This window comes from Lontra canadensis, unplaced genomic scaffold (assembly GCF_010015895.1).
Source record: "Lontra canadensis isolate GAN:19392208 unplaced genomic scaffold, GSC_riverotter_1.0 scaffold39, whole genome shotgun sequence".
NCBI classification, from domain to species: domain Eukaryota; kingdom Metazoa; phylum Chordata; class Mammalia; order Carnivora; family Mustelidae; genus Lontra; species Lontra canadensis.
In genome coordinates this window covers 15,520,813-15,536,872 of record NW_022631033.1, presented here as the reverse complement: position 1 = coordinate 15,536,872, position 16,060 = coordinate 15,520,813, and the positions used below count along the sequence as shown (strand labels likewise).

The window sequence follows — 16,060 nt, the reverse complement described above, 5'->3', positions numbered from 1 at the left end:
CAGCTTCAAAAACCAGTGGCCCTAAGTGATCCCTAGCCCTCTCTCAGCTCTGAGGTTCTGTGAGGCTCAATGGAGATCAGACAATTCTTTGTCCTGAAGGATTTCTACTAAAATGGTTTGGTCTATGAGTTAATTTCCAAATGTCAGGCTGAAAATGCCACTTTGCCAGTATCCACAGCAAAGGAGAAGGGTTAGTTTCTTTATATGTAAAAACTTGAAAGGAGCTCTTACATATCTTCTTGCTTAGTAATTCTACACCTTGTGTTCATGAGTATTCATACCTCACTAAGTTTCCGGTGCAAATTCTGGAACTCACTGAGCCTCCTGGGGACGGTCCAGTTCTTAGTTTCAACTCCTCCAACTTCTTGTAAGCTTACCATAACAAAGTAACAAGGCATTTGCTCACCATTCTCTTCTGTAACCTTGAGAAAAACAAACACAACAAAAGGGTGGTGAGCAGATACAGTAGGCACGATTTTTAAATAGCCCCCAAGACCTCCCACTCCTTAGTGTATATGCCCTGTATATACAGTGTATATGCCCTTAGCGTATATGCCCTCCTTAGTGTATTCATCCCTGGAACTATGAATATCATGGAATCCATTCTTGCAATTAGGTTATGTTACATTTGACAGCTGACATTAACACAGGGGATTACCCGGGTGGGCCTAACCTACTCACACAAGCCCTTGAAGAGCAGAGAGATTCCTTGGGCAAGTGGCAGGAGATGACATCAGAAAGACTGGAAGTACAAGAAAGACTGCACACGTGGTGCTAGTGTGAAGATGGAGAAGGGCAAGTGGAAATGCATCAGCACTTCCACTGACAGCAAGAGAACAGACAGGTCCACAACCACAGGGAACCTTCTGTCAACAACCTGACTTAGCTTGGAAGTGGATTTTTCCCCATCTCCAGGCAAGAACTCAGTCTGGCCAGTATGTTGATTTCAGCCTTATGATGCAATGAGTAGAGAATGAGAGAGTCTTGTTAATCTTTCAACCTACAGAATTGTGAGCTAATAAATGGGTGTTGTTTTAAGCCATGAAATTTGTGGTAATTTGTTACACATTAAAAGAAAACTAATATAGTGGACTTAATTAACACCTTAAGTGTGTTTCTTTGAAAAGACAAACGAACAGCAAGCAAACAGGTGTGAGATTTGCCAAAACCTGTCTCAAGAAAGGATAAAGCCTTCCCCAGTTTAATTTCTGGATTCAACAAACGATGATTTCATTTTCATGAAATTTTACATTGAAACACATAATTTCCTCTACCTTCCAACTTAGATAATTCCTTAAACAGTTCCTTAACATATATATACAATATCATAATTCAGAACAGGCCATTATTATACTTAACATAAATAGATTAAGAGAAAAAAAACAAAACACACTGAATTTAAGCTTGAATTGGTATCACAAACTGAATTAGAGACAAAGACTCAATAAGGAAGGCAAAGGAAAGAGACAAGACTCCCGGAGCATGCCCGGGGCCCCATGAGGTAGGATCTTTATCCCACTGTGAGGATGCAGGAGGTAAGGGCATGCACAGGGTCCTTGGGTTGTCGTAGGATCACACATCTAGTAAGGAAGTCAGCCCGGATCAGAATTCAGAAGACTCTGGCATGATGCAGACATATCTTCCACATAATCCCCATGGGACTGCCTTGTGAACTCTGGCAGTCAGGGGACTCCTCAGTGCCTTATCCACTATCTTTTCCATGAGCAATGTGTCACAGCAAATTCCTGCAGCTTACCTTGATGGGAGTGCTAGTTAGTACCGAAGACATGGTGAAGCACTTGGTTAAGCACTCATGTACTGTGTGTGCTTTCACAGTAGCTCCTGGAGAACACACTTTGTCTGCTATGTAATCTAGAGGTGAATTTAAGATTATGAATTTCAAGCCCACCCCACACCATAGTAAGAGTGTGAACATTAACACTATGTTACTCATGATCTCATTTCTGTGTGGACCTGACCTTCAACTCCAGATTTCCACAGGACTGATAGTAAGGCAGGCTGGAATGAAGAAGTTGTCAACATTAACAATGTAAATGCCCACATGCTTCTCTACTTGAAATGAAATTATTTTCAAAGACAAAAAGAATATAGCATATTCTGAAAACCGTTACCCATATTCCTCAAAGAACAGCAAAATATTTTCTAATTCAAAGGAAAAAAATATTCATTATTAAAGATCTTACAGCAACTGAGATTTAAGCGAATGAAATCAGCAAAATGGAGCACTCAGAAACACTTAAATTTTTAATTTTTCACCACCAAATTTCAAAAAGCGCCTTCCAATTTTATTTCAATTGTTAATGGAAAAATAAAATGTCAGTTCAGAGACATTAACTGTCCCTATCTGAAAGTTGCTTACAATTCCAGTGAATAAGGACAACCTGAAGTGGAATGAAAACAGATCTATACAAGGCAGCCCTCCTACAACTTGCAGTCACGGGTGCAACAGAGTGAAAACAGCAGAGAAGGAATGACAAATGTAGTCTACAAGAACAAACATAGGTTTTCTACCCTCAACTTTAATTCTCTAGGACAAAATCTTCCTTATAAAGTCATACTCTTAAAATTAATTGGGAGGAAAAGCAGTAAGAACTACCTCTCCACTGGTGATGGAGGCTTTCCACATTCCAAGGTTCTCACACCACCAATCTGTTCTTGCCATGTGCAGCTGTAGGTCTGTGCGTTCTTTCTCTATTAGAATTATCTCCTCCTTCAACTTTAAAACAATCTGTCAAAGGGAAAACATCCTGAGAGTTATTAAACCACTTGCAATGCTGCACAATTCAGCAAAGTAGTAGGATATTTAAATCAACAGGCAAAAATACGCTGTATTTCTATACACTAACAATGGACAACCTAAAAAGGAAATTTAAAAAAACAATTCCAATTAAAATAGCATAAAAATTAAAAAATAGGAATTAAATAAGGGAGTGAAAGACTTCTACAGTGAAAACTATAAAACACTGATGAAAGAAATTAAAGACATAACCATATGGAATGATCTCCAATGTTCATGGATTAGAAGACTAAACATTGCTAAGATGACAGTGCTACCCAAAGTGATCTACAGACTGAACATAATACCTATAAAAATTCTAATGTATTTTTCAAAAATAGAAAAATCCATTGTAAAATTCATATGGAATCTCAAGGGATACTGAATAGACAAAACAATCTTAAAAAAGAACAAAGTTGGAGGACTCACACTTCCTGATTTCGATACTTACTACAAAGCTACACTAATCAAAATGTATGGTACTGACATAAAGACAAACATGTAGACCAATGGACTAGAATAGACAGCCAAGAAATAAACCTTTGTATATAGGTCAAAGGATTTTTGACAGTGGTGCCAACACCAATCAATGGGAAACGAACAATCTCTTCAATAAAGAGTGCTCAGAAAATTGGATACCTACATGCTAAATAACGAAGTGAGACACTTCCCTAAACTCCTAAACAACAATTAACTCAAAATGGAGAAAAGACCTAAACATAAGAGCTAACACTATAAATTCTTAGAAGAAAACATAGGGAAAAGCTTCATAACACTAAAGTAGCAAAGACTTGTTGGCTATGACACCAAAGGCAAAGGCAACAAAAGAAAATATAGGAAAACTGGATTTCATAAAAATTTAAAACTTCTGTGCAAATACTATCAACACAGTAAAAAGGCAACCCACTTAGTTGGAGGGAATATTTGTAAATCACATATCTTATAAAGTATTAACATCTAGAATATATAGGGAACTCTAAAAACTTAAAAACAAAAACCAAACAGTCTGATTCAAAAATGGGCAAAGGACTTGAATAGACATTTCTCCAAAAAAAATTTATATAAATGACCAAAAAGTGCATGACAAGATACTCAACATAGTTAATCATTAGTGGGATGCAAATCAAAACCACTATGAGCTACCACCTCATACCCATTGGGATGGTTACTATCAAAAAACTGAAAAACAACAATTATTAGTGAGGATATACAGAAATCAGAAACTATATGCACTGTTGGTGAGAAGGTATTAAATGCTGCTGCCATTATGGAAAAAAAGTATGGATGCCCCTCTAAGAATTAAAAATAGAATTACCATATGACCCAGCAATTCCACTTCTGGGTACACGCTCAGAAGAGCTGAAAGCAAGACCTTGAAAAGATATTTATATACCCATGTCCATGGCAGGATTATTCATGATACTCAAAAGGTGGCAGCAAACCAAACGTTCACTGATGGGTGAATGGATAAACAAAATGCTATATATACACACAGTGGAAAATTACTCAGCCTTAAAAAGGAAGGAAGTTCTGACACACAGTATAATATGAGTGCACCTTGAAGACATTATACTAAGTGAAATAAACCAGTCACAAAAGGATGAATGCTGTATGACTCCACTCATGATGTATTTCAGAGTAGTTAAATCTGTAAGAGATAGTAAACAGAATGGTGGTTGCCAGGGGGCTGGGGAGCGGGGAATGGGAAGTATTACTTAATGGGTACAGGGCTTCAATTCTGCCATATGAAAGGAGTCCTGCAGATGGAATGGTAGTGACAGGTGCATAACGGTGTGAATGCACAGACACTGATCTGTACAAAACGGATGAAATGGTGGGCTTTATGTTATGTATATTTTGTGACAATTTTTTAAAAATAAGTAATTTTATTTTAAAAAAAAAGGCTATGTATCTCTTTCATGAGAAAAACTATAAGGATATGTAACTCTGTGGTGTGAGGGCAGAAGTTTCGCTCCAAACTCTCCTGAACACGAAGGCTGCAAGGACTCTGTCCTTGCTCAAAAAGCCTACAGGAAGCACTCCCAGCTAAACCTTCTGAACCTGCTTTTTACCATCAGTCGGGGCTGTGACTATCAGTTTCACCTTCATGTGGTATGTTTTAGTCCCACCATCAGCACGTTCGCTCCCGGGCACAGGTCAGGCTTGGTATGTCACTGATGCCCCACAGTGACTGACTCAGCATCAGGAATTTACTCATCACTTCTGTTGCTGAACACACAGTCAGAAATTGCCAGAGGAGATCAGCTGGGCAGACAGAAGAGCATCAGCCATAGCTGTATCAGAGACATCTCCCTGTTGGCTCTGAAGAGGCAGAACCACAAAGAAAAAAGTAGCACCACCGCTTGGGTTTGCAAAGTGCCAGTTAGGGAGATACTGTCTATATTTTTAAGGTTTCCAATTCTGTTGGCTTTTAGCAAGACGATTTATTTCTTGTGTAATTCTGTGAAGTTCTCTAAACTGTGACTCACAGCATTTGAAAGAAAAATGAAAATTTAAAAGACTGTTCTCACGGGGTTAATTTACTTCCGGAAATGAGTCTGGCACAAGGAAATGCTTTGCCCTCTTCTGAAAAGGTATCATAGGCAAGCCAGGTGAGAGAACACGGAGCTACTCACCGCTGATGACTGAGGGAGAACCCCAAACCACGGAAGACTCAAAGCAACTACTTTTCTCATTCTATACTAGAAGCAAAAAATTAACAATGGAACTTACAGTTAAAATTCTTTCTAAGGAAATTGTGATGATTTGCAAACATAAACTGAAAACTTTATCAAATTGGAAAGTGGAAACTTTCAAAGACAACCTTGAAAGCAAAAGAGTTACCTTCTTGTCAGGTTTTGGTGCATTTTGAATAGAATTTAGAGCTTGCCTTTTATATTCAAGTTTCTCATTTAGTTCTCGTAGTTTGTTTACAGCAAAACTGGCTTGTTCATTAATCCGGCTGGCGCCTTCATCTACAGCTTCCTCACCAGCCTCGATTCCCGGGCCCTGGGGGAGAAAGTCACATGAACCACACTATCTTCTGATGCTGGACTGGTCAGCCATTATTCCCTAGTGTATAGGTTCGATATGATTACACTGTGCCCAATACTAGATCCCACTAAGGAAAGACTCTATGGCTGGCTGCTTTGCCTCAACAAAGTAACAAATCAAAGTTATCTGGAACCAAAATAACTGGTGTTCAGGACTGCACTGAAAAAAGAAACATCACTAAGCCTGAAAAAGCAGGAGGGCCTGAGGTGGATTCCATACCATTATTTTCCAGATCGTACACCCAAGGGAATCTGCTTGGAACAAAGGAAAGCGACTGAGTTTTCTGTCCAGCTCAACCGAATGATCTGTGCCTAATCCTGGACAAAGACACTGAGAAACACTTGGCTTCCTTTCCCGCTCCAAAGAATATTATAGAAAACTCAAGCAAGTCCCTTTAAAATAAGATTTCCAGAGCACCTGGGTGGCTCGGTTGGTTAAGGTTCTGCCTTCAGCTTAGATCATGATCCCAGGGTCCTGGGATTGAGCCCCACATCAGGCTCCCTGCTCCTTGGGAAGCCTGCTTCTCCCTCTCCCTCTGCTGCTCCTCACTGCTTGTGCTCGCTCTCTCTCTCTCTCTCTCACTTTCTGCCAAATAAATAAATAAAATCTTTTAAAAAAATAAGATAAAATAAAATTTCCAAATCCCCATTAGTGAAAGTATTTTCAGTATACACTTTGTTCAGTCCTTCTCTTGAAGATATATTTTATAAATCAACAGGTAGATCATTTTACAAGTAAATTGGTTAGCATTTCAAAATGACTTAAAATTAATTAATTAAATAAAAGCAAAATGACTTAAGATTCATAAAGAACTGTGTAACTTTTAAAATCTGGATAGATTACCAACAGACAGCATATAAAACAGATTTGTGCAGGGCACTGGAAAGAACAGCTAAGAACAGTTTTCTTCTTTGTTTATATTCCTTAACGTTCTTCCAGAATTTTTTCTTCTAATTTTTGGTAATTAGTAAGTAACAAACAATAACTTTTTTCTACAAAAATAAGTATTAATAATCCTAAAAAACCAAGCTTTTTTTATTTTTGTAGGGTCTTTCAAATCTTTGTCCGCAATGTACATATCATGACATAGTACAGTACACTCTGTATATATAAACATGTATTCTGTCTTTTCCATATAATTTACAATGTTGCTTATTTTGAGGATATTATAGTTTAAACATAATAAAAACATAAAATTTTAATTTTTATGGCTGTATAAAATCCTGGGAATTGATAGTACACTAATACATATTCCTACTGCTGTTCCTACTCTGGGTTGATTCTGCTGGTTTGCTATCCCAAACGTACTAAAGCAAACTCCATTATATATATACTTTTCTACCCTTTAATTATTATCTTAAGATAAATTTTTAGAAGTAGGAGCTTTCAAAAGATCAGTGATACATATTACTCTTGAGTCCAAGATGAAATTGGACAATTTTTCATATTTGTTTGCCTTTCATATCAACTGTTATTTCAAGACCTTACTCAATTTATCTGTTGGGTACTGACATTTTTAATTAATCTGAATAACCTCTTCTACAACATTTGCAAATTAAACATTTTAATTTTTGAGGGAGAGAGGTAACACAGTTAAAATAATCTGACCAAAAAATAATAAATAAATAATAAAAAATTAAACAAATTGACTTATCTTAAAAATAAGATGCAATGAGTAATGACTTTTGGACCAGTTTCGTGGTGTTATACACTGAAAGTATAAAGAACTAAGTAACAAATCTTTTAAAAACTCTGAAGGAATGAATTTAACAGTTCAGAGATATTGACTTCTAATATCATCGAGAGCAAGTACTTGATTCCCTAGGGCTTGAGATACCACTGGGCAGAAAAAAAAAATCCGTGATCAATTACCATCTTTCCAAGTAGGGTGACTATAAAACACTTTGTTTTTCTTTGCACCTTCACAAATCTTAAAACCCATGTAAATCATTAATAGTAAATGACAGGTGGCAACTGTAGTTCTCCAATTAAATGACGATACGTTTAAGAAAATTAGACTTCAGGTGTGGCTGAGCTGAGTTTTCTTTGGAACATCTATCTTACTTACATCTGATATTTTTTAACTCCAAAATATTTCCTGTGACTCCAACCACATTCTCTTCCTCTCCTTATGTTCCCATCCTTTGACTATTCTCAGGCTGTACTACGTTCTACGGATTCTCTTATCTCTTATCTAGGCCACAAATGTTCCACCCCACAGGCTTTCTGCCTTCGCATTTTTGGGGTGTGTCTCAGGTCGAGAGGGGGCAGTGAGGTCTCTGACTCGACACCAGGCAACGGTAGTCAGTTTTCACAGGAACAAGGGAAGAAGTCTGTAAGTTCTACTTACAGTCCTATACATTAAAAGATGAAGGCATACACCAAATTCAGCTTATACAACATGAGCCTACCCGATCACTCTTGAAGCTTAACCACTGAGAAGGGGGGAGAAAATTAAATGTGACTCACCAGTTCATCCTTGCTGGAAATCAACTGGGAGACATTTTTCTCTTCCTCTTTCAGCATCAGCTTCTCATACAGGTCACTGACAATGAACGAAGGGTAATACCTATCCTTTAGGGTCTCATAAACATCTCCCTGGATTTTGCAGAACACTTCAATACCTTTATTTCCTACAAGACACTGCTGGATTTCTTTGTAAAGTGATTTTTCCACAGATATTTCTTTGCTTTCCACAAAGAAATTCTGGTAAATTTCGCCAACTAATTGAGGAATTTCATTCTGAAAAGACAGAAAAATGAACAAGAAAGGTAAGAAATATCACCTCTGACAAAAAGGATTATCTTCAGAACTTTCTACATTTCAAAGCTGGAAGGAAGACATGAGGAATGTACACTGTACATTGCGGTGTGGCTCTTTGGGTTTTGTATGCACGTCCAGAAGCAAGGGGCAAGAGGCAGACCCTGAAAAGACAACTGGCTCCTTAAAATGAAACTTCAGTTGAATAGTTAACAAATGTAATGTCTTTGAAATGCTGGAAAGAGAAAAATGACAACAGTTCTCTTCTTGCAATGGACTCCTTCTCGTAAATCTGAACACCACAGCTCAAATGTCAGCTAAATTCAAATTTGGCTTTTTAAAATCTAATATAAATAATTGGAAGTGCCATTTCTCACTACAGAAAAAAAAGTCAGTATTGTATAATTTAAGAAAACAAGAAAAATGTTCTTTCAGAATGATGATTTATTGCATTATAATCAAGCTTATATTAGAGGACTTAGTTGTAAACATGACACGTAGGTCACAGCCAGCCAGCTCACAAATGCAAGTATCCGGTCTGGCTGACATAATATTTATATTTCCTCTAGACACATCTCATTAACTCTAGGAATGTTACACAGAGTCTTCAACAGGAGTGAAAATAAAGAGAGGGGTGCCTGGGTGGCTGAGCGTCCAACCCTCGCTTTCAGCTCAGGTCTCAGGGGGTCTTAGGGTCTTGGGGCCTGCCACTCAGTACAGAGTCTGCTGAAGATTTATTCCCTCTCTCTCCCTCTGCTCCTCCCCCTGCTCACGCTCTCTCTCTCTCTCTGAAATAAATAAAATCTTAAAAAAAAATGAAGACAAGCAACTTAACAAATGAAGACTGTGAATTTAACAAACATCCCATAAATTTCACATCCAAATCAGTGTTGCTAGGTGGAATCAAGTCTAGTAAATAAAATATGTAATAAAGTAGACAAAAACAGTATTTGTTAAAATAAGGTAATTTGTGGCTTACAAATTAACAATGAAAGGCATTTCTAAGAGAATTTTAAAATACTATGAAAATGAATTTAATTCCTTAACCAACGTAGTTTATGGAGCACCTGCGTGGCTCAGTCCTTTAAGCATCTGCCTTCAGCTCAGGTCAAAATCCTGGAGTCCCAGAAGGGAGGCCCACATCAGGGTCCCTACTCAGGCGGGGAGTTTGCTTCTCCCTCTGCCTCTACCCCTCTCCCTGCTTGTGTTCTCTCTCTCTCTCTCTCTCTCTCCCTCTCTCTCTCAAATAAGTAAATAAAAATTTTTTACAAAAAACAAAAAAGAGGTAGTTTGTGATTTATGATGTATTTTAAGTTGGTATTCAGTTCCGCCAACACTCATATAAAGTGCAAATAGCAATTTAACGTACCCACTGCTCTTCGTGCTTATTTTAATAAGCCTCTCAAAATACATATGTATGTTATACATACTGTTCCATATAGTTATAAAAACATATACATATTTCACAGTCTTTAATCGTTAAATGTACTGAGACATTGCTGAGTGCAAAACATAATGCTTATTGTTGGAGTTTTCACTGTAAGAGGCATCTATAACCAAAAATGTTCTTTTGTGTTTCTTAATTCAATTATATTTTATTTGTTCTTTTTAAATATTTTTTAAATATTTATTTATTTATTTATTTATTTGAGAGAGAGAGCAGGGAGAGAGTGGGAGGGAGAGAGAGAATCCACAAGCAGACTCCCCACTGAGTGCAGAGGCCAATCCTGAGATCATGACCTGAGCTGAAACCAATAGTCAGCCACTAAACTGACTGAGCCACCCAGGCCCCATTAATTCAATTATATTTTTAATGAAATAAAAGAAGAACAGTCATATAAATTACACACATGAATATGGTATTAAAATAATATGGTTATGAGACTGAGGTTCAGATGACAAGATCAATTCATTATAAAGAGCAGTGTGGAGAGAGAGAGAGAGAGAGAGAGAGAGAGAGATGTCTTTTTACAATGTGTTAAAAAAAAATAACTACCTGAAAGTAAATGCAGTATTTTGGTACATTTTTAAGTCACTTTTTCCCTTGACTACACATTCAAAGGCATCTTTTTTGTAAAATAAAATCTAATTTTATTTACCACTAGGGGCTAGACAATAATTCCATTATTATATTTGGTTTTAAATAGTCTTTTAATGTATACTTAATCTTACAGCTTCACAGAGAAACACAGATACAGTGCCTAACATGCAAGTTTTCATCAGCTAGTGATTAATATTCTTTTGATGCTGTATATACTACCTTGTTAGCATTCTTTAAATATTCCACAGACTCCCAAAAACTAATCAGAGCTCTCTTGTCCATCCTTTCCATGTACGTTCGAAAGTGCTCTCGATAGAAAGTACTGGCCAAGATATCTTCGAACTGAAGAATCTATCAAGGAAATTTAAGGAAAAAAATTAAGAAAAATGTCAAAAATCAAACTTTAATTATCAGTTTACTTTAACTTTCAATGGATCAGTTTTTACATTGGGAGGGAGTTTAATTTTTTAGGGTCATAGTGTAATATGGTATTTCACTCCACTTCCTAAATTGTAAATGGAAAATTTTATTAAAGATTCAATATGTACATATTCAATAAACACCAATTTTCAATTAATCATCCACACACTCAGCAAAAGATCTTTTTGGCATCTACTCTATATCGGGCACATTTCTAGGAAATGAAACAGATGAAAATCCCTGCCCTGTGGGATATACAGTTAAAAGCAACAGATATTCAGAATAGAAAAATTGAAGAGAAATGTATAAAAAAACTAGAAGTCTAGAATCCAATAATTTGGCATTTTTGCCTTCCACCTTATTTTTATACAGCTGAGGAAAATGATTTTATATCTTGCTCTCTTGTTTACAGTATCTTTTTTTTTAATTAACTTTACTTATTGCCCCAATTCCCCAAATTTTACCACCTTTTTAAATCACATTCTCTCTCTGCTACACACACACATACACACACACACACACACACACACTCTCTCACATGCGCACACACCATCACTGCCACCATACTATTAAAAAAAAAGTAAGCTGCAGACATGACCAGCCCTTTACCACTGAATAAAGCCTACATTTCCTACAAACAAGAGCATTCTCTTACATGAACAACGTATAATGATCAAAATAAAGAAATGAACATCAACACAGTACTATTCACTAAACTACCAGCCTTATTCAGATTTATTTAAAAAATCTCTTGTAAGCATCATTTCAATTTAAAATTTTTTAAATGTACCAAAATTACTCCTTTGTTTACCATTTTGCATGCATGCCTACATCTGGAGACACAGTGTGTACAATCTTGAGCATAGGCTGCCATATTAGGAGAAAGCAGATCACCTTTATAATTACTCGTAACTCAATTAGTCAGGAGAAATGCCTCAAATTAATTTAGAAGGAATTGAAGCCCCATATCCTTAGCTCTTAGTTAGGTTCAAAAAAAAAAAAAAAGACATGTGAGTATAAATCAAATACAATTAAAATAAAAATTTATGTTTTAAGATTATTAAAATTTAAATTGTGACAATCACAAATTTTTTGGAAATGTTACCAGTAAGATCTTTCTAAAATCAATTGTATATGATCAACACAGATTCAACTCTTCTGCCGACAGTGAGCCCTCAAGAGGTTTTGTGAGCAGAAAGGAGCAGGCATTTTTCTAACAACTTCTGGTAACTAATTAAAGGAGACAGCCATCCTATGCTAGAGATAACTAACAATTAGAGTCCATAAATATATCAGACAAATAATATTTAGTTAGTTTACCAACTTTGGGAGATCACAGCAGGTACCGTTATGCAAACCCTACCAGTAAAGCATTTTGAAATACAAATTCTAACTGTACATGGTCCACAGAGGTTTGTGGGAACCCATATCAAATTTGGCTAGGGATAACAGACCACTCAGAGAGCTATCGGTTTTTAGTATAGGAAGAAGCTGAGCAGAAAGGGCATTCCACGAAATCTAAGGAAATCTTCCCAGTCTAATTTTCTTTGGATAAAAATGAATTCCAAGTTAGATATGAATGAATGAATTCACAGATTTGCAAAACCAAGTTCAAAACATCTAAGGGGCGCCTGGGTGGCTCAGTGGGTTAAGCCTCTGCCTCGGCTCAGGTCATGATCCCAGGGTCCTGGGATCAAGCCCCACATCGGGCTCTCTGCTCAGCAGGGAGCCTGCTTCCCTCCCTCTCTCTCTCCGCCTGCCTCTCTGCCTACTTGTGATCTCTGTCAAATAAATAAAAAAATTTTTAAAAATAAATTTAATTTAAAAAAATCTTCTAAAATATTAGCCATTTTTAGATTTTTACTGTGTCTTTGGAATAGTCTATGCTCAGTTCCAACAGTACAAATATATATAAGTACATGACGGCAAATACATCTCAAGTATAATTAAACATCTGATAGATCTCTTACCCTGGCTGATGGATTAACCAAATTGTCTGCTCCATTTGGTTTTTTTCCTGCTTTTGAAGGAAAGAAGAGCATTTCACTGTGTAACACCTACACTAAGGGTATGGGTCTGGATGAACAGGATAACTAGATCGTATACTTCAGTCAAATGTATTCATTTGAGAGTAACTCAATCTCAATTCATTTGAGATTAACTAATTTTAGTAATTCTGAGATTTTTGTATAGATGTACAAAGAGAAAGGTGGGTAGGTCAAAGTTGACACCACAATAAAAATAATCATTTTTTTAAACTATAGAGGATAGGACAATAATTAACACTCACTAAGGGCTTCCATACAGCAAACATTGTGCTCTTAATTTATTTGTTAGTTCAGCCCTTTTCTTTCTGTCCTAAAACCCCTGGTAATTCTAGGAGGGATGCCACCATAGTCAATGGTCTCTAGGTAAGAGACAAAATATTATCCTGGTAGACAGTCACATGTGCTAAATGTTGTGAAGCATTTCTGGCAGGAAGGCAGATCATTATCTCTTCCTCTTCAGGAATTTTTATTTACTGCTTTTTCAGTCTCTCCCAGTCCAACTGGATCTAGTTTCATGATGCATATTTTGCAAATTAGTTTTGTGTTTTATGTGGGTTACTACCTCTTATCCAGCTAATTTTTCTCCAGAAAGAAAAGCCATCAGAAGTACCTCAGGGCCTTAGAGAAATAAATGTGTTCCTAACATACCCAACATGTTATCAAGAGTGACATAGGATCAGGCTTCTCTAGTTACAGAATATCTACAATATACTCATGAGACTATCTCCAGCGTACTAATGAGAATATGCAGAATTAGGATCTTGGGAATGATGTTTATCCTAAAAGAAGAGATTACAATTGGATTTTTCTTACATCTATATCATCACGAAACATACTCCCATAATAATCAATGCCAGTAATAACAAATATTTACTGAGTGCTCACATACCAAGTGGTGTACTTATCCCATTATGTGCATTATTTAATGGTCGCCACCCAAAGAGTACATACAATTATCCTGATTTTACAAATGGAGTACAAAGAAGCTAACTTGTCCAAAGTCAATCCCAATAGATATAGGATTGAAAGCTAGGCTTTCTGACTCTGTAGCACAGCTTCTTAACCATAATTAAACAGTTCCTCTCCTTAAGAAATTACCTTATTTGTGTTTGTAGCAAACTAGAAATAGCATGGAATTCAAGAAGGAAAGCTGCATTTAGGAAAAATGCTCTACGAGAACTCCAGCAGAAACTAAAAGTCAGGGCATCTTTTCATATTCATGTGCGGAGTCCTGAGCTACACTGGATGGGTGCTCATTTTGGATGGGTCTCGGATCAAATATAAGTTGATATGAAAACTGATCTTAGACAGTGGTTTGGAAGATCACAGGCTCACCCTGTCCCACAAACAAAACTAGGTAACTATCAAATCACCCTAAATGCCCCCAAAACTGACCTGAATACTGGCAGAACAAACTCCACAACTTAAGGTAGAGAAAAAGCCACATTAAAAAAGTAGGAAATACAGACACGTGGCTCAGGAGAGCTGATGGATCCTGGTGCTGCGGTGAGGACAGAGCCAGGGTCACAGACAAGGATGGAGACGGGGGAGCACAGGGGGAAACACATCCCCACAGTAACTGGCTTAGGAAGTAAGAGGGGCCAAATTTCAAATTTCGTGCCTTCTGGCAACCAGTGGGGCCTAAAGCCTGGAGTTCTTAGAGCCTGGAATTCTTAAATAGAGCCTGGAAGGAACGGTGCTACTCTTGGAGAGAAGGCTGGCAAACAACCTGCAGACATACAGAATGGAAACAGAGCTCTGAAGAGCACCTCAGGCACACAGTGGGGAGGTTATTTACTCCTTTCAGAATGTATCCCAGAGACGCAGTGTTCATGGAGAGACCACTCTGGGAACAAAGGAACTGGTCATATTCATCTTCCTCCCCCACCCCTCAGCATAAGTGCAGGGCCACCTGCAGGAAACAACACTATGCCCACACTCACTACCTAGCTTGCCGATACCAAGCACCCCCTGTGCTTGTGCTCCAGTGGAACTGTCCCTCACAGCCATGTTTGCCTCAGTCCCAACATGGCAGGCGCCTCCCCAAGAAGACCAGCCCAAACACCTGCTCACACGTGTCCCGACTCAGGAGTTTTATAGTTCTGCTGGCTGAGGTGATAGGTCTCACTTCACAAGCAGACTGAGCACATCTGGATAAAATGTGCCACATTCAGTGCACGGACCAAACGCTGCCCACGACAGCCAAAGGGAGCCTCTCCAGATAACTGGCCTGAAGGATAAAGCAGCCAGGATGAAAGAGCAGAATGCACACACCACATACTGGAGACAGTCCCAGAATCACCAGGCTTGGGAAACCAGGATACTACATGGTAGGACACTGTAACACCTATTCTTCAGAAGGCCATTACCTTCAAGAACAGGAGAAAGAGGCAGAGATGTAGACAAAATGAGAAGACAAAAACTTATCCCAAATGAGGGTGCCTAGATGGCTCAGTCAGTTAAGCATCTGCCTTCGGCTTAGGTCATGATCTCAGGGTCCTGGGATTGAGCCCCATGTTGGGCTCCCTGCTCAGCAGGGAGTCTTCTCTCTCCATCTGCCCCTCCTCTGGCACTCACTCACTCACACACTCACACACACACACACACACTCTGTCTCTCTCTCTGTCTTTATTAATAAATAAATAAGTAAAACCTTTTTTAAAATAAGAAATTTATCCCAAATGAAAGAACAGGACAAGGTCACAGCCAGACAGCTAAGTGAATCAGATATCAGTAACATGTCTTAAGGAGTACTTAAAGCAATGATTATAAGCATACTCACTGGACTTGAGAAAAGAGCGAAAGACATGAATGTCTTACATGTCTTACACAGAGATAAGGAATAACAAAGCGTCGACAAAGGGCTCACTCAATAAACAAAATGGGAAACATGCTTGTAGGAATGAACAGCAGGCTGGAAGAAGCAGAGGAACAAATTAC

General features: G+C 37.8%; 1 protein-coding gene across 3 annotated transcripts in view; it reads right to left on the bottom strand.

Annotated features, from left to right (window-relative positions):
- SNX25 (sorting nexin 25) overlaps nucleotides 1–16,060 on the bottom strand; it is a 121,887-nt gene that overhangs the window by 17,599 nt on the left and 88,228 nt on the right. For 2 of the 3 annotated variants that reach the window (XM_032869905.1, XM_032869906.1), the window contains exons 8-12: nucleotides 10,872–11,003; nucleotides 8,321–8,593; nucleotides 5,642–5,806; nucleotides 2,618–2,749; nucleotides 282–422 (exon numbers count right to left, since the gene is read on the bottom strand). In XM_032869905.1, coding sequence (XP_032725796.1) covers nucleotides 282–422; nucleotides 2,618–2,749; nucleotides 5,642–5,806; nucleotides 8,321–8,593; nucleotides 10,872–11,003 — 843 coding nt within the window. Of the gene's footprint in view, nucleotides 1–281; nucleotides 423–2,617; nucleotides 2,750–5,641; nucleotides 5,807–8,320; nucleotides 8,594–10,871; nucleotides 11,004–16,060 lie in introns of those variants that run through there. The other variant, XM_032869907.1, reaches the window with a different exon arrangement.